Source organism: Trichechus manatus, unplaced genomic scaffold, assembly GCF_000243295.1.
Source record: "Trichechus manatus latirostris isolate Lorelei unplaced genomic scaffold, TriManLat1.0 scaffold00040, whole genome shotgun sequence".
NCBI lineage: Eukaryota > Metazoa > Chordata > Mammalia > Sirenia > Trichechidae > Trichechus > Trichechus manatus.
The window spans coordinates 14,932,497-14,953,631 of NW_004443976.1; the positions used below are offsets into that span (position 1 = coordinate 14,932,497).

General features: G+C 39.5%; 1 protein-coding gene across 3 annotated transcripts in view; it reads right to left on the bottom strand.

The window, feature by feature from the left end:
* Positions 1 to 21,135, bottom strand: part of KIAA0753 (KIAA0753 ortholog) — a 71,030-nt gene that overhangs the window by 23,206 nt on the left and 26,689 nt on the right. For all 3 annotated transcript variants that reach the window (XM_023731130.1, XM_004376237.2, XM_023731131.1), the window contains 5 exons: positions 9,043 to 9,275; positions 6,471 to 6,637; positions 4,845 to 4,964; positions 1,848 to 1,937; positions 1,128 to 1,217 (listed from right to left, as the gene is read on the bottom strand). In XM_023731130.1, the coding sequence (XP_023586898.1) occupies positions 1,128 to 1,217; positions 1,848 to 1,937; positions 4,845 to 4,964; positions 6,471 to 6,637; positions 9,043 to 9,275 (700 nt within the window). The remainder of the gene's footprint in view (positions 1 to 1,127; positions 1,218 to 1,847; positions 1,938 to 4,844; positions 4,965 to 6,470; positions 6,638 to 9,042; positions 9,276 to 21,135) is intronic.

The window sequence follows — 21,135 nt, forward strand, 5'->3', positions numbered from 1 at the left end:
GGGTGCAACTGGAGAGATGCACTCAGGGAACTTCTAAAGACCAGTTCATAACCTATTTCTTGGCTGGCTGTGGTGGTGCACGGGTGTTCATTTTGACCAGTACGTGTATATTTAGTATGCTCTCCTACATGTATAATTTTTTAAATAAAAAAAATAAAGGGATAAATGGGGAAGAAAGGACTAAGTTTTTGCTATATGGCCTCAAGGCGAGTGGATAGGAGTTACAAGGAATCAGATTTCAGCGTAATTCAAGGTCGTAATTCAAGGTCGTACATTCTAATAGCTAGAGATGACTATGGAATGGGCTGCCTCAGGGGGCGGTGGCCACCCTATCACTGGGCGAGTGCGTGAATATGATGGATGCTTTGTGGAGTCAGTACAGAGGGGCGGGGAGCATCACAAGAGGGAAAAGATCCTTCCGGCCCCAAGATTCTGTGATTGTATGTTAACTATAGGCAAAACACCTTGGCACTCTAATGACACAAGCACAGCCCTTCTAACCTAGACTGAACAGTCTATCCTGATTGGTGACAGACACACACCTGTTTCAGCGAGTGCTCTGTGAACCTGACTTCGAGTGAATTATTATTAGAGCTGAAGAAATGAGCCAATTTCAGCAACTGCTGCAGCAGCAGTGTCAATTACATCTTTTAACAAACTTCTTTACGCCTGTAGCTAGGTAGTAACACTCAGGGAGTGAACTGAAAAAGGCAATCTCATTAGAAAACCTTAGATTGCCTTCAAGTTAACGTGTGAAGCAGAAGTTCAATTATACGAGCAAAACTTACACATCACATCAACCCTCTACCCTCAGAAGGCTGGCATCTGGCCGGAGAAAAATACCTTTGAGGGCAGCACAAATAAACAGATACAAGACTCTGATGTTTCAGATGGAACTTCCCCAAAATTGTAGATTTTTTTTGGTTCTCCTTCAAACTCCACATTCAAAAACATATCCTAGCAAAAACACTATACAACAGATATACAGACATGCAGGTATTCATTTATTCAGTCAATTAATCCACTCATTCATGTAGTGATGAACGGTTCAGATTAGCTGTTAAAACTTCTTAGATCCATTAGAATAGGCAAGCATCCCCTATTCTTCCTCAGAAGCAAACACATACCTCAATTTTTGGAGTCTATCCATTTCTTCAGATTTGAGTTCATTCAGTTCCTTTGTTCTTCTGGAAGTTTCAGCATCAAGCCAATTGAGCCTGGCAAACAGTACAAAAAGTCACACTGTATCACCCCCAGAGCTGGCAGGGTTTCATCACGAGAGAAATGGATGGAGGGTCAGAGCTGCCTTGGCTCTACTGCAGGCATCTTAGGTGACTTCAGTCTTTTAAGCAGGCAGACAGTCAACAGTCATAAGAAGCACGGCTAGACCTGCACAATCTGGATTAGCTGCTAAAACAACCAGCTGATCTGGAAGAGGCCTGCCTACCTTTTTCTACCTTGGAAACAGATATAGGCGGTCCCAGTTACGATTGTCCAACTTGGTACAACCCCCAGTAACGAACGAAACCCCACAATGCCTATTGTATTGAAAATCTGAGGTACATACAGTAGTTCATAATAACAAATGGAGCTACTCTGTGACACCCATCAAAACATTATTATTGCTATATTATTATGTTAAAGATATTTTAGTGTTTCTAGAAGTGTTTCTTTAATGTTTTTTATGCATAGAAAGTCACACTCTCTACTATATACTAAGACAAACATTTGACTAACTGATGTTAGATACGAATCGTACCTAACTGTTCCGACTTTCGTACAAATGTGACTTAAAGAGAGACTTAGGAATGGAACGCGTTCGTAATTCAGGGACTGCCTGTATTTACCTCCGTTTTTGTATTTTGTCCATTTCTTTGGTTTTTAATTCTTCTAGTTCCTTCAATCTTTTGGAGGTTTCAGCATCAAGCCAAGCGAGCCTAGCAGACAGTAAAAGAAAGAGTCCAATCAATGCGACCTCACAGCTGCAGAGTATCCTTACCACAGAAGCAGACCAGGAGGCAGGATCTCCAGGGCCCCAACTGCAGCTCCATGAAGGACTCAGTAGGTAGCATGACCTCTGTGTATCCCCTGATGCTCTCCATGCAATATCTAAGTAAAAAGACATCTATGTGCAAAACCACTCCTAGCTAGCATACAGAGCAACAAGAAACTGCCTACGAATGTTCTCAAGAAAACTAGCCCCCACTGTACTTGGGATCTCTTCTTCCCCTGTGAATGAAGCCCTTGCTGTATCTTCAGGTTTAGACAAAGAAATGGATTCCCAGGAGAGTCCTGTAGATATATAATAAGGGCAAATACAAACAAGAGGGAAAACATTAACTCTGAACAACTTTACTGTATACAAAAGGGCTTTGACTTTTAGTTTAGGATACGTGACTATTCTCAAATTGTTTAACGGTCCACGTTCATTTCACTTTCTGGCAACTGAACAACAATTTCAGTCACACAAATGAAGCGCACCAATGCAGGGGAAGATTACAAGAGGCACAGAAAACGCTGTCTAGCTGAAAATCTCTTCACTTTGCAAAAGGTAAGTACTCAAGACTTTGAGGGGAAAGAGGGGGTGGCCTTCAGGGTTCCCAGATAAGCCTGCAGAGAAGCTGTCTGTGGCTGCCAGTCAAGAAGCACACTAGATTTCTCCTGGAGCCTCAAGGGCCACCACCACCAGAGGGCTGTCAGCCACCGCACCCTGGGCAAGCCTAGAACTGCTGCAGCAGCCGTGGACAGACATGGGGAGCCTGCCTCACCCAGTGTCCCCATCCTATCACTCAACACTTACCATTCTTCAAGGGATGGCGCACTGACCCTCAGTGGGCTGGTGGCCACATCTGCCTCACTTCCAGCTGGCTTGGGACACTTGCTTTCTCCCCCTCTCGCAGGACTCGGCCCTCACACTGGTCTGTGTGTGGTGCCTAGACAGCTGCCTCTATGAAAGGACAGTCTGAGAAACTGTCCTTTTCTTAACAATCCCAAATAGCAACCAAAGGAAGACGGGGCGGGGGGGGAGGTGCTCAAAATCCTCTTTGGATTCTTTTCTCCCTTGTCTCTCATGTCCAATTTGTTGCCATGTTCTATTGATTATACAGCCTAATGTCATCCCTGAGAAGTCTTCCTCAGTTCCTCCACAGAGTTAGACACTTCATATCTATCTCCATTACAGCATTCTCCAATTCTATTGGGACTGTTTATGCCTCAAGAACAAGACATGTCTTACTCATCTTTGAATTGCTCCAGCATCAGGGACAGTGCTGGCCCACAGGAGTGCTGTCTGCTGAATGGAAGGATGAAGGAATGAAAGCATATAGGATGATCCGGGACTCTGTAGCCTATCTGTATCTTCCACTCCTTTCTTCTCTCTCCCTGCCCCCTGCCCCCTTCTCTACTCTTCCCCTCTGATCATTCATGCTGTGCCCCACAGCTCTAATTTAGGTCCTTAAAGGAATTCATATTTTTAAAATAGCCTAACTGGCTTCCTTCCCTTGAGTCTACACTCCAGCCCACCCTACCCATACCCATCAGATTCATGTTCCCTTGGCATATCCTGATCCTGTGGTGCCAGAATTCACAAACCTCCAAAGGCAGGGAGAGCCCTCAGCAGACAGTCCAAATTCCTAAGCCCACCCTGTCTTGCCCTCAGTCTACCCTTCCAACCTTACCGTTGACTTACCCTACGCTTGAATCAAATGAAGCTACTGTTTACTTTCTGTACGTAATTCACAGATCTGCACCTTATTTTCACCATTCTCTTCCCAAGAATGTTCTAACCTCATCACCATATTTAAATCTAAGTCCCCTTGTTCAATTTCCACCTCCCTCCATGAAGCCTTCTCAGATCTCCAGCGCAAGAAGTAACCTCTCCCTCTTCTAAGCTCTCTGCGTTCTTAACTCTTTAGTTCTTAGGGTATACTATGGATTGAATGTGCTCCCTCCCCGCAAAATGTGTATCAACTTCGCTAAGCCATGATTCCGGGTATTGTGTGGCTGTCCACTATTTTGTGATCTGATGTGATTATCCTATGTGTTGTAAATCTTAACCTCTATGATGTTAATGAGGCAGGATTAGAAGCAGTTATGTTAATGAGAAAGGACTCAATCTACAGGATTAGGTTGTTTCTTGAGTCAATAATCTCTTTTGAGATATGAAAGAGAGAATCCAGCAGAGAGGACAGGGACCTCCTACCACCAAAAATGAAGAGGCAGGTTCCCTGCACTGAGAAACTCCTAGAGCCTGGGGAAGACTGATGACAAGGACCTTCCCCTAGAACTGACAAAGAAAGCCTTCCCCTGGAGCTGGCACCCTGAATTCAGACTTCTAGCTTCCTCGATTGTGAGAGAATAAACTTGTTTGTTAAAGCCATCTACTTGTGGTATTTCTGTTACAACAGCACTAGATACTAAGACAGGGTACATGCCATATTCTATCTTAAATTATAATTAGTTACGCATCTTATCTTCTCTACTGACTGTGAATAAGCAGGAGCTGGGGTTGTGTCTCATTTGCCCTCTTTTATAGTCTCTACAGAGCTTAAAACTGCCAGGTACAAAACAAGCAAATGATATACAACCAATATCCATATAATTTTTAAATGAATGAAATCAGGAATAAAAGAGGGGCTCAATGTAAGCTGTATAAGTCTGACAGAAAAGTTTGGTAATCTACAGTTTAAATAATCAACTTTATACACAAGAAAGAGAAGATAGGGCTTACTTCAGATTCTACTAAAAATTCATTGCTGTCAAGTTGATTCCAACTCATAGTGACCCTACAGATTCTACTAAAAGGAGTCCTCTAACCTTCAAAGATTTGAAATGCCAGCACAGACCTGGCTGCTTCGTGCTCAATGGCACCTCGCGAGTGACTGCCCTCCTGAGTATCTTCTTGCTGGAGAGACTGTTCTTTTGTGGCCTCCCTGGGGCTACGTTTTACCTTTGTCCACGCAGCACTGGAAAAAAATAGAAAAGTGTATCTGTTATCACTTGCCCCATGTCCAATGACTCCTCCAAAGGTGTCAGCTCAGAGAAGACAAGAGCATCACATTAACGGTGATCTACAGCATGGGACCCTAAATCGGAAGCTGAATGTGAAGAAGACTGAGAGGTGCCAGGATTCAGGTTCAGCTTCCCTTTGCTTCAGAGAAGCAAACGCTATCTTAAAAGAAAAGCCAACTGTCAGTTACAGAATAATAGGTGAACTTCGAGGAAACCCTGTTATAAATTTGGGTCACTAATTACATTCCTTATTACAAAGCAACTCTGTATCTTTTTAAATCCAGTTACAGCACTATGAGCCTGGAAGCCTTATCCGCTCCCCTCCCCCATCCCTCACACATGTACTCTAGAAGACATCCCACTGTGTATCTGCTTTGTAGCATAAACTTCAACCAACTGATGTTATTTATGGACTCATCAACTGTATTCACATCTCTGTATTAATGCTCATATAAAAACAGAAATCTGAGCAGAGGAATAAAAACTAAAAGGCACATTATAAAATCAAAAGCCCTGATTTTAGGTCCAGCCCTGCTACGTGAACAAGACATGAAATTCCCTAAACACTGTTTCTTCAACTTTGAAATGGGGGTTGATGGATAAACACAGCCACGTATTCAGAATCATTCAGATTCTTAAGGAGAGTCCATTCCACCAGGCATCTCACTGATGGCCTCCAAGAGGCAGACTCATGGAGTCACTGACCCTCTCATTCATTCTCCTCCCCACATTACCGCTTCTTGCTTCCTTCCTTCTACTGTCTGACCTCCCAGTCCTTTCCACTGTGCTTCCAAGAACTACTGTCCCATGGCAAACAAGCACCCCTTAACCTTCAACCAATTCCCCAAAGATTATTCCACCTAACTAACTGAACCCTGCCTCCCCTAGAGGACAGTACCTCCTCTCTAGCCCTTTGGAATGGCGGCTCCTCATTCTCTGTGTGCCATGAACAAGGGTGACAAGATGGTAATGTCCCTGCAGTCAGGACAGTTTCTATGAGATCTGTATGGTTTCATAATACATAATGATCTTGTCCTGGAACTGGAATTATTTTTAAATATTTATTCACTCAGCAAAGATTTACTGAACGCCTACTAAGTGCCAGGCACTGAGTCAGGCATGGGACATACAGATATAAGAAAGGGCATAGTCTCTGGCCTCAAGTAACCAGAGTCTATTGTGAAACCAGACAAGTGACGAGAAGCCCACGATCCTCCATACGACACGTATCCACAGGGTGATGGAGTGGTGGTGGGAGGAACTCAAGCCATAGGCAGGTGGGAAAAAGGAACCAAAAGGCTTCTGGGCAAAAACTTCTCATCTCTCATTCACTCAAATAAGCTTATCTTCTTAATGCGAACTAAGACAGCTGTTTTATTTGCTCTAAGCTCTAAGAAACCTTTGATCTGTGAGTAAAAATAAAACCACAGATCCACATGGTTCCCTGAATTTTTATATACCATTTAGGAGATGCTGGTGGGGATGTGGGATTTGGAGGTATCCAAGGAGCCCTTTGGTCTTTCACAGGCTGTTGGTTCATTTTTAATCTGGATGAGACTGTTGTCTGGTGCAACCTGCTTTTGATGTGAGGTTGAGTTGGTCTACATCTTTCAGCTCTATGGAGTCCCTGTAAGTGAAAAGTATAAATTATGAGGCCAAGTGAATATCAAGACACTCTAGTTTCAATCTTTGGTGCACTGAAGGTCCAAGTGTCACTACACATTCACACATCCGATTCTGCAAAAACTGGACTCGAAAGCATTATGGTGGAAGTTTTTGGGGTAGGGTATATGCAACACTGAAACACCCTAGTGGTGGAGAGGAGGGAACAGGGACGTAGAATTACAGCCCTGGCTCTGTCATTTTTATATATTTATATTCATCTGTATCCATTTCTAATTAAGTAAAAATAAAGTTAATCCATATTGTTTAGAGATAAACTGTAAAACATTCTTGGTTAAAATACATACTTAGTCTTGTTTAATATCTACAATATATAAAGAACTACTATGACTAAACAACGAAAAGACATACAAATTAATCAAGCAATGGGCAAAAGACTTGAACAGACATTTCTCCAAAGAAGATATACAAATGACCAATAAGCACATGAAAAAACGTTTAATGTTATTAGTCATTACAAAAATGCAAATAAAAATCACAACGAGATACCACTTTATACCTACTAGGATGGCTATCATAAAAAAAAAAAAAAACAGAAAATAACAAGTGTTGGTGAGAATCTGGAGAAATTGGAACCCTCATCCACTGCTGCTGGGAATGTAAAATGGTGTACCTGCCGTGGAAGACAGTTTGGCAGGTCCTCAAAAAGTTAAACATAGAATTACCATACGATGTAGCAATTCCACTCCTAGTTATATATCCAAAACAATTAAAAGCAGGGATTCAAACAGATACTTGTATACCATGTTCACCGCAGCAGTATTCACAATAGCCAAAAGGTGAAAACAACTCAAGTGTCCATCAACAGATGAATGGATAAACCAAGTGTCATATATACGTACAATGGAATATTATTCAGCCATAAAGAGAAATGAAGTCCTGATACATGCTACAAATGATAACCTTTGAAAACACTGTGCTGAGTGAAATAAGTCAGACACAAAAGGACAAATATTGTATGATCCTATTTATATGAAATTATCTAGAACAGACAAATGCATAGACAGAAAGTAGGCTAGTGGTTACCATGGCGGGGGGGGGAGGGGGAAATGGGGAGTTATTGCTCAATGGTTACAGTGTCTGTTTTGGGTGATGAAGTTTTAGAAACAAATGGTGATATTAATGTCACTGGGATTGTACACTTGAAAATGATTAACATCGCAATTTTTATGTCGGTATATACCTTACCACAATAAAAACAAATAAATCTGCCCCCTCCCAAAAAATACTTAATCTTTCAGAGCTTTAGGTTTCTCATCTGTAAAATGGAGATAATCACTTCTTCTATGTTTCTGGAAGATTAAATGGGCTAATACAGGGGGAGTGTGGTAACAGTGAAGGGAAAAAGCATATGCCATCTCACAGAATGAAGCAGGCTATTTAAAAACACACTAGAGAATGAGGCTCTGCCTCTAGAGAAGGGCACCATGTTGAATTCCTACAGGTTCAGTCCTGACTTCCCAATTAGCCTCATACTAGTTTGGTTGGAAAGGAGTAGAGACTTGATCCTAATCCATGATTTGTCAGTAACTGGTAATTACTGCTGAACAGCCTTTTCCTGGGGCCACCTGACAATATACGGGTTTGTTACAGAACCATCAAATGCATTAATGACAATAAGGGGTATTCAGACTAGGATATGTCTTCTGTCTAGTTCTCTGCTGACAGGGCTTTAAGGGAGTTTTAAATACAAGTTTAAAATATCACCAAGTTTCAAAGCAAGTTCTAACTACCCAGCTAGCTCCCAAAGCCGTATTAGAAAGTACTCACCCCTAGAATGCCTTTTAATGTTGAGTATTATTAGTTATCTTTATTTATCTTTAGCAGTAACCAAGTCTCAAATCCTACACTTCTAATCAGAAATGGAAAACAAAAACAAACAAAAAACTGAGTTTTAAAATAATCTGCTCACTTTCAGGACCTTGGTATCAAACTAGAATCTTACTGAGCCAGGACAAAACAGAATGCCCAGTCCTAGTAACAATACTGAAAACCCCGGTGGCGTCGGGGTTAAGAGCTACAGCTGCTAATCAAGAGGTTAGCAGTTCAGGCGTTCCTTGGAACTGCATGAGGGAGCTCTACTCTGTCCTATAGGGTTGCTATGAGTTGGAATCGACTCGAAGGCAATGGGTTTGGTTTTTGGTTAGTAACAATACTAAAAATTGCCCTTCTTTTTTTGTTAAAAAAGAAAACCAACCTGGAGTCAGCTAAGCTTAGATAGTTGGACTCAGGGCTCTGTTACCTTACCACCCAAGAACTCCAATCCTGGCTCCACCACTTACTAGCTCGTGTGACCTTGGACAACTTCAGATTAATGTGAATGGGCAAAAGAAAGAAGTGATTTCATACTTGCTGCAGTCTTGCAGGTGCCAGAGCATCTTTCTTCCTACAAGGCGCCTTCACAGTCACAGGTTTCTTCTTCACCACTCTTGTTCTGGCCAACGCTGATGTCTCATCTTTGAAGCTTGCATTTTGGTCTAAAATAGATGGAGTTTCTTCCTGAAGGATATCCACAGCCAAGACATCAAGCTCATCCTCTAATCTCTTAGTCACTGGAAGCTCTGTATCAGGTTGATGCTTATCTATATGGAGATTTCAGAAGGATAAAGGGTGAGAGTGATTATCTATACAGATAAGCCCCAAACATTTATCTCCAGCCTTGTTGAGGAGCCCTGGTGGCTCAGTGGTTAAGAGCTTGGCTGCTAACCAAAAGGTCAGCAGTTTGAATCCACCAGCTGCTCCTTGGAAATCCTATGGGGCAGTTCTACTCTGTCCTATTTAGGGTTGCTATGAGTCGGAATCGACTTGACAATGAGTTTTTTTTTAGCCTTGTTGAAAACCTGCTACTAAACCTGCTTCTCCTCCTGCGAGTGCTATGCAGTTATACAAGCAGAAACCTAGCTACCAAGGCTGACTCCATGAGCCTTACCTCCCACATTTACTCATTCACCAGGTCCCTTTGCTCCTAATTCTAAAATATCTCTTATATTTATCTCCACCCTTCCTTTCTTTCTGCCACCCCTCAAGGCCAGACTTGCAATATCCTGTGACCGTAATAATAGCATCTCCTAACTGGTCCCTAGGTTAACTCTGATCATACTTTCACCAGGCTGCCAAAATGGTTTTTCTAAAATATTTAAATGTCACTCCTCTACACAAAACTTCCAGTGGCTCCGAATTTGATATAGAATAAAGTTTGAACTCCACACGACATTTAACTTGCGACTGGAAAGGACAAAACTGTCTTTATTTGAGGATAAGAGTCTACATAGAAAATCCAAGAGAATCTACAAACTGTCAGAATTAAAAAGAGAGTTCAGCAGCAAGGTTCCTGGAGACAAGAGGATAAGCGTGCAAAAATCAGTGTCATGTACTGAACTGTGCCCCTCCAAAATATCTGTCAACTTGGCAGGGTCATGATTCCCAGTATTGTATAACTGTGTACCATTCTGTAATCTGATTTGATTTCCTTATGTGTTGTAAATTCAATCACTATGATGTAATAAAGATGGATTAGTGGCAGTTACACTGATGAGGTCTACAAGACTGGGTAGTGTCTTAAGCCAATCTCTTTTGAGATATAAAAGAGAGAAGGGAGTAGTGACACATGGGAACCTCATACCACCAAGAAAGCAGTGCAGGGAGCAGAGTGCATCCTTTGAACCTGAGGTTCCTGCGCACAGAAGCTCCCAGACCAAGGGAAGATTGATGACAAAGACCTTCCTCCAGAGCCAACAGAGAAAGCGTTCCCTTGGAGCTGACGCCCTGAATTTGAACTTGTAGCCTACTGGACTGTGAGAGAATAAAATTCTCTTTGTTAGAGCCATCCACTTGTGGTATTTCTGTTACAGCTTCACTAGGTGACTAAGACAATGGTATCACCCCCACATATCAAAATAATTAGAAAATATAAAAGAAAAAAATATCCCATTAACGTTAGCAACAAAAAGTATAAGGCATCTAGGAATAAATCTAACCAATTATGTACAAGACTTTTACAGAGAAAATTAAAAAAGGTATTCTTAAAGGACATAAAAGAAGACCTCAATAAATTGTCTCATGAATAAAAAGACTTAATACTATAAAGATGTTGATTCTCAGAAAATAATCTATAATTTCAAATGCATGTTAAGTTAAAATCCCAACGAATTTTTCTGTCGATCTAAATAAGCTGATCCTAAGAGTCACAAGAAGAACAGCCCAAATAATTCTGAAGAACAAAATTATGTGGGTGGGGAGGGAAGGGGTCATCTTATTGTACCAGATATAAAGACTTAATTATAAGGCTATAATAATTAAGGCAGTGTGGAAGTGATGCAGGAATAGGCACAGAGATGAACGTAACAAACGGCTATGACAGACCTGGCATTACAAATCAGTGAGTATAAACTAGATTTTCAATAAGCAGTGCAGAAACCACTGGTATCCACAGGTTATTTTGTTTTTTAAAGAAAGACTGGATCCTTGCTGCACACTGAAAACCACAAATTCTAAAGGAAATGAAGACTTAAATGTGAAAGGAAACCTTTGAAACTTTTAGAATAAAATATAGGAGAATATCAGTATAACATCAGGACAGAAAAGGATTTCTTAGAAGGATGTACAATAAAGAAAAATATACTTAAATTTGATTACACTGAACTACAACTTCCTTTTGACAAAAAAGCGCATCATGAAGTTAACACACGAACCAGAGCCTGGGAGGAGGTACCTGTAATGTATATAATTAACACAGGATTAATACTCAGACTACATAAACAACTTGTACAAATCTGTAAGACAAGTAAACAATTCAATAGAGACATAGGTAAAGGATAGAAACTGGAAATTCAGAGAAAAAAACGAGAACTGTCAATAAACATACGATCGATCAACTTCACTAGTAATCATAAAAATTCAAATTAAAACAATGAGACACTATTTTATAGCCATCAGACTGGCAAAAATAAAATAAAATAAAATAAAATAAAATTAAGTGTGACAATACTAAGTAGGAGCAAGAATGCTGAGAAACAAGAAGTCTCACAGATGACTTAGCGTGGGCATAAATTGGCCCAACTTCTTTGGAAAGCAACTTGATTGCTCTATTAAAGGTAAAGGTTCTCATATAGTACAACCCAGCAATTTCACTCCTAGGATATACTCAGCCTAGAGGAATTCCCACACATGTACACAGAAGACATGAGCACAGATAGTCACTTCATCATTGTTTGTAAATACCAAAAAACTCGAAACAACCCAAATGTCCATCAGTAAAAAGAACTGAAAAACAAACTATAGTATATCTATACAAGGAAAACCTACACAGCAGTTAAAATTGATAAATTAAAATCATATATCAGTATGAACACATCTTACAAACGTAAGTAAGGAAAAAGCAACCTGCAGAATGATGCATACTCTAAGGTATTATTTACATAAAATGTACAGGAAACCAAATAATACTTTATACAGTGAAAATATAAGAACAGAAAAATAACAACAACAATAACAGTAGTGACCTCTGGTGAGGCACTGAGAGGGATGGATTAGGGATTTCAACTTAACTGTCATACTTTATTTCTAAAAAAATTTCTTCTGAGGCAAATAAAGCAAAAGCGGTAAAATTTGCTAAATCTGGGTAGTGGGAACCCAAAAAACCAAACCCATTACCACCCAGTCGATTCCGACTCACAGCAACCTCAAACGGTGGGTACCAGTGTATTTATTATTCTCATTCCTTTCCTGTATGTTTTAATTAAATAAACCAAACCTGTTGCTGTCAAGTTGACTCCAGTGTGTCAGAGTAAACTGTGCTCCATAGGGTTTTCAATGGCAGATTTTTCAGAAGTAGGGTTTCTTGGCTATAATCTTATGGAAGCAGAGCACCAGACCTTTTTTCCATAGCACTGCTGGATGAGTTTGAATCACCATCCTTTAGGTTAGTAAAAACCAAAAACCAAACCCATTGCCACTGAGTTAATTCCAACTCATAGCAACCATGTAGGACAGAGTAGAACTACCCCACAGAGTTTCCAAGGAGTGGCTGGTGGATTCGAGCTGCCGACCTTTTGGTTAGCAGCCGAGCTCTTAACCACTGCACTACCAGGGTTCCTTCAGGTCAGTAGCTGAGTGCAAACTGTGCCTCTCAGGGACCTTATTTTGTAATAATACTCAGGTCACAAGAAGAGCAAGTAGCAGAATTGTATTCTGACTTTCAGTCCAGGGCTAGGGCCCATTCATTCTGCCCTGTCATGGACTATGGAGCTGTTCCACATAAATACATTTTCCAGAAAACTGATCCGTACTTCTTTATGACCATGTAACTTTATTATTTTAAAAATTGTCAAAACTCATTTTAAACTGGCCACAAAGACTTCTCTTAGTTATAATATGCCTAATAGAATCTAACCTTTTCTTAATAACCTAGGTCATTATTATGAACTAAAAATAACATCTTACATTTTTAAAGTACTTGGCTACTTACAAAAACCATGTCAGCTACACAGGACAAGGACTATCATTCCCATTTTGCAGATGAAAAAATTAAGGTTCAGAAAGATTAAGTCATCAACCCATGGCCACAAACTGGCAGAACTGGGATTAGAAGCTAGGTGTTCTTGGTGTAAGCTTTTTTCTGTTTGTCTTCCTGCTTTCCCAAATTCGTTCCTATAATGTTGGTTCAACATACAAAAATCAGTGTAATACATCATATCAACAGAATAAAAAACAAAACCATACGACTATTTCAATAGACACAGGAAAACATTTGACAAAATCCAACACCCTTTTATAATAAAAACACTCAACGAACTAGGAATAGAAGGGAACTTTCTCAGCCTAATAAAGGAGATCTATGAAAGCCCCATAGTTAACATCATAATGGTGAAAACCTGGATGCCTCCCCCTGAGATTAGGACCAAGACAAGGATATTCGCTCTCACCACTTCTATTCAACATTGTACTAGAGGTTCTAGACAGGGCAATTAAACTCATAAAACTTGTTGCTGTCCAGTCAATTCTGACTCATAGTGACCCTACAGGACAGAGTAGAACTGCCCCACAGGGTTTCGAAGACTGTAATCATTACAGAAGCATTGCCATATCTTTCTCCCATTGAGTGGCTGATGGGTTCGAACCGCCAACCTTTCGGTTAGCAGTTGAGCACTTAACCACCAGGGCTCCTTGCCAGGGCAACTAGGGAAGAAAAAGAAATTAAATAAACAGCATCCAGGTTGGAAAGGAAAAATAAAACTATATTTGCAGATAATGTGATTTTGTATACAGAAAATCATAAGGAATCACCTCCAAAATTACTAGAGCTAATAAATGAGTTCAGCAAGGTTGCAAGATACAAAGTCAATATATAAAAATCAATTGCATTTCTATACACTTGTAATGAGCAATCTGAAAATGAAACTAAGGAACATTTCCACCAACAACAGCATCAAAAAGAATAAAATACTTAGGAATAAATTTAACAAAAGAAGTACAAAACTTACTCTGAAAACTAAAAAACACTGTTGAAAGAGATAATGGAAAAAACACCCCATGTTCATGGATCAGAAGACTTTTACACTGTTCAGATGGCAATACTCCACAAACTGATCTACAGGTTCAACACAATCCCCATTAGAATCTCAGCTGACTTCTTTGTAGAAACTGACAAGCTGATTTTAAAATCCACGTGGACTCACAGGAGCTAAAACAATCTTGATAAGGAAAGACAAAATAGGACTCACATTTCCCACCGAATTTCAAAACTTACTAAAGCAACAGTAATCAAGACAGTGTGGTAATGGTACAAGGACAGACATAGAGATCAATGGAATAAAATTAGAATCCAGAAATAAACCCACAAATCTATGATCAAATGACTTAACAAGGATACCAACACCACCCATTGAGGAAAGAACAGTCTTTCCAACTAATGGTGCTGGACAACTGGATAGCTACATGCAAAAGATTGAAGGTAAACCTTTATCTCTCACTATATATGAAAATTAACTCAAAATGGATAAACGCCTAAACATAAGAGATAAAACTATAAAACTCTTAGAAGAAAACGCAAGGGTAAATTCTCATGACCTTGGATTTGGCAACGGATTCATAGATATGACACCAAAAGCACAAACAACAAAAGAAAGAAAAATTGAACTTTTGTGCTTCAAAAGACACCAACAAGAAAATGCAAAGACAACCCACAGAATGGGAGAAATATTTAAAGACCATAAATCTGATAAGGGACTTATATTCAGAGTATATAAAGAACTCTCACAAATCAATAATTTAAGGAAAAAAAATTTAAAAAATGGATAAAGGATAGCTATTTCTCCAAGAAAGATATGTAAATGGCCAATAAGCACATGATAAGATGCTCAACATATTAGCCAAAACTACGATGAGATACCACTTCACACCCACCAGAATGGCTACAATAAAAAAAAAAAATCAGATAATAACAAGTGTTAACACAGATGTGGAATAATCAGATTCCTTATACACTGCTGGTGGTAAAAATTTTGGGGGCAACCACTCTGGACAACAACCTGGCAGTTCCTAAAATGATTAAACCTAACTCACTGCCATCAAGTCGATTCTGACTCATAACGACCCTACAGGACACAGTAGAAATACCCTATAGGGTTTCCAAGGCTATAAACCTTTACGGAAGCAGACTGCCACATCTTTCTCCCGTGGAGCGGCTAAATGGTTCGAATCGCCAACCTTCTGGTTAGCAACGAAGTGCTTAACCACTGCGCCACCAGGGCTCCTTCAGAGTTACCATATTATCCACCAAATCCACTCCTAAAGAAATGAAAACATATGTTCACATAAAAACTTGTACATAAATATTTACAGCAGCATTATTTGTAACACCCCAAAAGGTAGAAACAACCCAAATATTCACTAACTTACAAATGGATACAAATACACAAATGTGGCTATATACATACAATGGAATATTATTCAGACATAGTAAGAATGAAGTAATGATAGATGCCACGACATGGATGAACCTTGAAAACATTATGCGAAGGGAAAGATATCAGTTGCAAAAAGCCACATATTATATGAGTCCATTCATACGAAATGTCCAGAATTGGGAAATCTATAGAGATAGAAAGTAGATTAGTGTTTGCTTAGGACTAGAGGAGGGGATGGTGTCAGAAGCATGACAAAGGGTACAGGGTTTCTTTTTGAGGTGATAAAAATGCTCTAAAACTGACTGTGGTAATGGATGCACATTCTATGAATATATTAGCTAAAACCCACTGAACTGTATGTTTTAAGCTGGTGAATTGTATGGCATATGAATTATATCTCAATAAAGCTGTTTAAAAAAAGGATCAGCATTAGCCAAGACATTCTGTAAGAAGAACAAATGGGAGGGCCTGCTCTGCTGGATATCAAGACTAAGACTAATTAAGGTAGTATGGCATTGGCATCAGGACTGACAGATCAATGGAAGACAACAGGGGACCCAGAAACTGCCCACGCATATGTGGACACTTGATGTATGACGCAAGTGACACTGGATAAGAATGGGGAAAGAACAATATTTTCAGGAAATAGTGCTGGATATCCATGTGGAGGAAAATGAAACTCCATCTAGGAAAAGAACACAGGAAAAATGTCTTCTTAACCTTGGCATAGAAAAAAGCTTCTTAGACAGGGTACCAAAAATAAACAAACAAAATGAAAAGCTAACAAAAACCCAAATATGGGTAAACTGGACTACATTACAGTGAAGAATTCTGTTCATCAAAAGGCATCAATGAGACACTAAAAAACAAGCCACTGAGTGGAGAAGACATTTACAACACATACAAATGAGGACGGTTCGTGTACAGAATAAAGAACTCCTGCAAAACCAATGAAAAAAATAACACAGAGTGAGAGAGAGAAAGGCATGCAGGAAGAGAAAAAGACAGCAAAGGTAAGAAAGAGAGAGAGAGAGAAAAAAAAGAGAGGGAGGGGTAGGCAAGCAACTTGGACTGGTACTTCACAAAAGCAGACATCTAAATGGCCGATACGTATATGAAAAAGTACTCATACATTAGTCATCTGAAAAATGCAAATTAACCCACAAATGATACCCTTGGCACACCAACCAGATGGCAAGGATGTGTAGCAACTGTTCTCATACATTTCTGGTGGTAGTTAAAATGACAGAACTACTTAAAACAAAACAAACTTTATCTATTACAGTTCAGCAATCACTACCCTATGGCCAAACAACTGTACTCCTGTGAATATATCCAACAGAAATGCATGCACACATGTACCAAGAGACATACCTAAGAACAACCACAGTAGTTTTTCTTTATAATCCTTGAAGACTGGAAATAACCCAATGGCTAAAACAACAGAATAAATAAATTGTGATACATTCATAATATGAAACAGAATATATCAAGGAATATAAACAAACTACACAAACAGATGATTCTCACAAAGCACTGCATGAAATAAGCCCGTCCCAAACAATATCTACGGTACAATTCTATTTTTATAAAGTTCCAAATCAGGCCAAACTAAAGTACGGCATTAGAAATCAGAGTAATAGTTAACTTGGGGGGAAAAAAGAGGGAATACAGATAGGAAGGGGAGCATACAAGCAGGGACATCTTGGGTGCAGGTAATTTTTTCTCTTTTTTTGGTGCTTTAAGTTCAAGTTAGTTTCTCTTACAAAAATTAATACACACATTGTTATATGACCCTAGTTGTTCTCACTATACTGTGACAGCACACTTCTCCTTTCCACCCAGATATCCCGTGTCCATTCAACCAGCTCCTGTCCATTTCTGCCTTGTCATCTGGTCTCTGGACAGGATCTGCCCACTTAAACTCGTGTATCTACTTGAGCTAAGAAGCACTTTCTTCACAAGTATCATTTTGTCTTATACTCCAGTCTAATCTTTGTCTGGAGTTGGCTTAGGGAATGGTTTTAGTTTTGGGCTAACAGAGAGTCCAGGGGCCACATCTTCCAGGGTCCCTCCAGCCTCAATCAAACCATTAAGCCTGGTCTTTTTACTACAATTTGAGTGCTGCACCCCACTTTTCTCCTGCTCCGACAGGGACCCTCCATTGTGTTCCCTGTCAGGGCAGTCACTGGTGGTAGCCAGGCACCATCTAGTCCTTCTGCTCTCAGGCTGATGAAGTCTCTGGTTTATGTGGCCCTTTTGTCTCTTGGGCTAATATTTTCCTCGTGTCTTTGGTGTTCTTCATTCTCCTTTGCTCCAGGTAGGCTGGGACCAACTGATGCATCTTAGAAAGCTGCTCACTAGCTTTTAAGACCCCAGAAGCCACTCAGCAAAGTGGGATGCAGAACATTTTCTTAATAAACTTTCTATGCCAGTTGACCTAGATGTCTCCTGAAACCACGGTCCCCAGGCCCCTGCCCCTGCTACTCTGTCCTTCCAAGTGTTTGGTTGTATTCAGGAAACTTCTCAGCTTTTGGTTTAGTCCAGTTGTACTGATTTCCCCTGTAGTGTGTGTTGTCCTTCCCTTCACCTACAATAATTCTTATCTACTATCTAGTTAGTGAGTACCCCTATCCCTTTCTCCCCACCCTTGTAACCATCAAAGAATGTTTTTTTCTGTGTTTAAACCTTTTGTTGAGTTCTGATAATAGTGGTCTGATACAGTATTTGTCCTTCTGCAACTGACTAATTTCACTCAGCATAATGCCTTCCAGATTCATCCATGTTATGAGATGTTTTGCAGATTCATTGCTGTTCTTTATCGTTGCGGAGTATTCCACTGTGCGGATATACCATAACTTGTTTATCCATTCGTCCGCTGATGGGAACCTAGCTTGTCTCCATCTTTTTGCTATTGTGAACAGTGCTGCAATGAACATGGGTGTGCATATATCTATTCGTGTGACACTTCTTATTTCTCTAGGGTATATTCCGAAGAGTGGGACTGCTGGATCATACGGTACTTCTATTTCTAGCTTTTTAAGGAAGCACCAAATCAATTTTCAAAGTAGTTGTACCATTTTACAGTCCCACCAACAGCTTATAAGTGTTCCAGTTTCTCCACAACCTCTCCAACATTTATTATTTTGTGCTTTTTGGATTAATGCTAGCCTTGTTGGGGTGAGATGGTATCTCACTATAGTTTTGATTTGCATTTAACGGCTAATGATAGTGAGCATTACCTCATGTATCTGTTAGCCTCCCGAATGTCTTTTTTTTTTGGCAAAGTGCCTGTTCATATCCTTTGCCCATTTTTTAACTGGGTTATTTGTCTTTTTGTTGTTGAGGTTTTGCAGTATCTTGTAGCTTTTAGATTTGTCGTAGCCAAAAATTATTTCCCAGTCTGTACATTGTCCTTCTACTCTTTTGGTGAAGTCTTTTGATGAGCGTAAATATGTCATTTTTAGGAGCTCCCAGTTACCTAGTTTCTCTTCTGGTGTTTGTGCATTGTTACTTATGGTTTGTATTCTGTTTATGCCATGTATTAGGGCTCCTAGCTTTGTCCCTATTTTTTCTTAGATGATCTTTATCATTTTTGATTCTATATTTAGGTCTTTGATCCATTTTGAGTTAGTTTTTGTGCATGGTGTGAGGTATGGGTCTTGTTTCAATTTCTTGCAGATGGATATCCAGTTACGCCAGCACAATTTGTTAAAGAGACTGTCTTTTTCCCCATTTAAGGGACTTGGGGCCTTTGTCCATATCAGCTGCTCACAGGTGGATGAATTTACACCTGGATTCTCAATTCTGTTAAATTGGTCTATGTATTGTTGCACCAGTACCAGGCTGTTTTGACTACTGTGGCTGTATAACAGGTTCTAAAATCAGGTAGTGTGAGGCCTCCCACTTTGTTCTTCTTCTTCAGTAATGCTTTACTTATCTAGAGCCTCTTCTCTTTCCATATGAAGTTGGTAATTTGTTTCTCCATTTCATTAAAAAATGCCGTTGGAATGTGGATCAGGATTGGATTGTTATCTGTGGATCGCTTTGGGTAGAACTGACATTTGCACAATGTTGAGTCTTCCTATCCATGGGCAAGGTACGTTTTTCCACTTATGCAGCTCTCTTTTGGTTTCTTCCAGTAGTGTCTTGTAGTTTTCTTTGTATAGGTCTTTTACGTCTCTGGTTAGATTTATTCCTAATATTTTATGTTCTTGGGGGCTATTGTAAATGGTATTGATTTGGTGATTTTCTCTTCGAAGTTCTCTTTGTTGGTGTAGAGAAATCCAACTGATTTTTCTATGTTTATCTTGTATCCTGATACTTTGCTGAAATCTTCTATTAGTTCTAGTAGTTTTCTTATGGATTCTTTGGGGTTTTCTATGTATAAGATCACATCATCTGCAAATAGAGATACTTCGACTTCTTCCTTACCCATTTGGATGCCCTCTATTTCTTTTTCTAGCCTAACTGCTCTGGCTAGGACCTCCAGCACAATGTTGAAATAATAAGAGTGGTGGTGATATAGGGCATCCTTGTCTGGTTCCTGTTCTCAAGGGGAATGCTTTCAGATTCTCTCCATTTAGGATGATGTTGGCTGTTGGCTTTGTATAAATGTCCTTTATTATGTTGAGAAATTTCCCTTCTATTCCTATTTCATTGAGAGTTTTTATCATGAATGGGTGTTGGACTTTGTCAAATGCCTCTTCTGCATCGACTGATAAGATCATGTGGTTCTTGCCTTTTTTATCTATGTAATGGATTATGCTGATTGTTTTTCTAATGTTGAACCATCCCTGCATACCTGGTATAAATCCCACTTGGTAATGGTGAATTATTTTTTTTGATATGTTGTTGAATTCTATTGGCTAGAATTTTGTTGAGGATTTTTGTGTCTATGTTCATGAAGAATATTGGTCTGTAATTTATTTATTTATTTTGGGTGCTGTTTCTCCCTGGTTTTGGAATTAGCATTATGCTGGCTTCAAAGAGTGAGTTTGGGAGTACTCCATCTTTTTCTATACTCTGAAATACCTTGATTAGTAGTGGTGTTAACTCTTCTCTGATAGAATTCTCCAGTGAAACCGTCAGGGCTAGGGCTTTTTCTTTTCATTGGGAGTTTTTAAATTATCTTTTCAATCTCTTCTTTTGTTATAGGTTTATTTAGTTGTTCTACTTCCATTTCTGTTAGTTTAGGTAGGTAGTGAGTTTCTAGAAATTTGTCCATTTCTTCTAGGTTTTCAAATTTGTCAGAGTACAATTTTTCATGGTACTCTGTTACGGTTCTTTTAATTTCAATCGGGTCTATTGTGATATCGCCCATCTCATTTCTTATTTGGGCTAGTTGCTTCCTCTATGATTTTTCTTTTGTCAGTTTGGCCAATAGTTTATCAGTTTTGTTGATCTTTTCAAAGAACCAGCTTTTGGTCTTGTTAATTCTTTCAATTGTTTTTCTATTCTCTATTTCATTTAATTCTGCTCTAATTCTTATTATTTTCTTTCTTCTGGCAACAAGGGCTTCTTTTGCTGCTCTCTT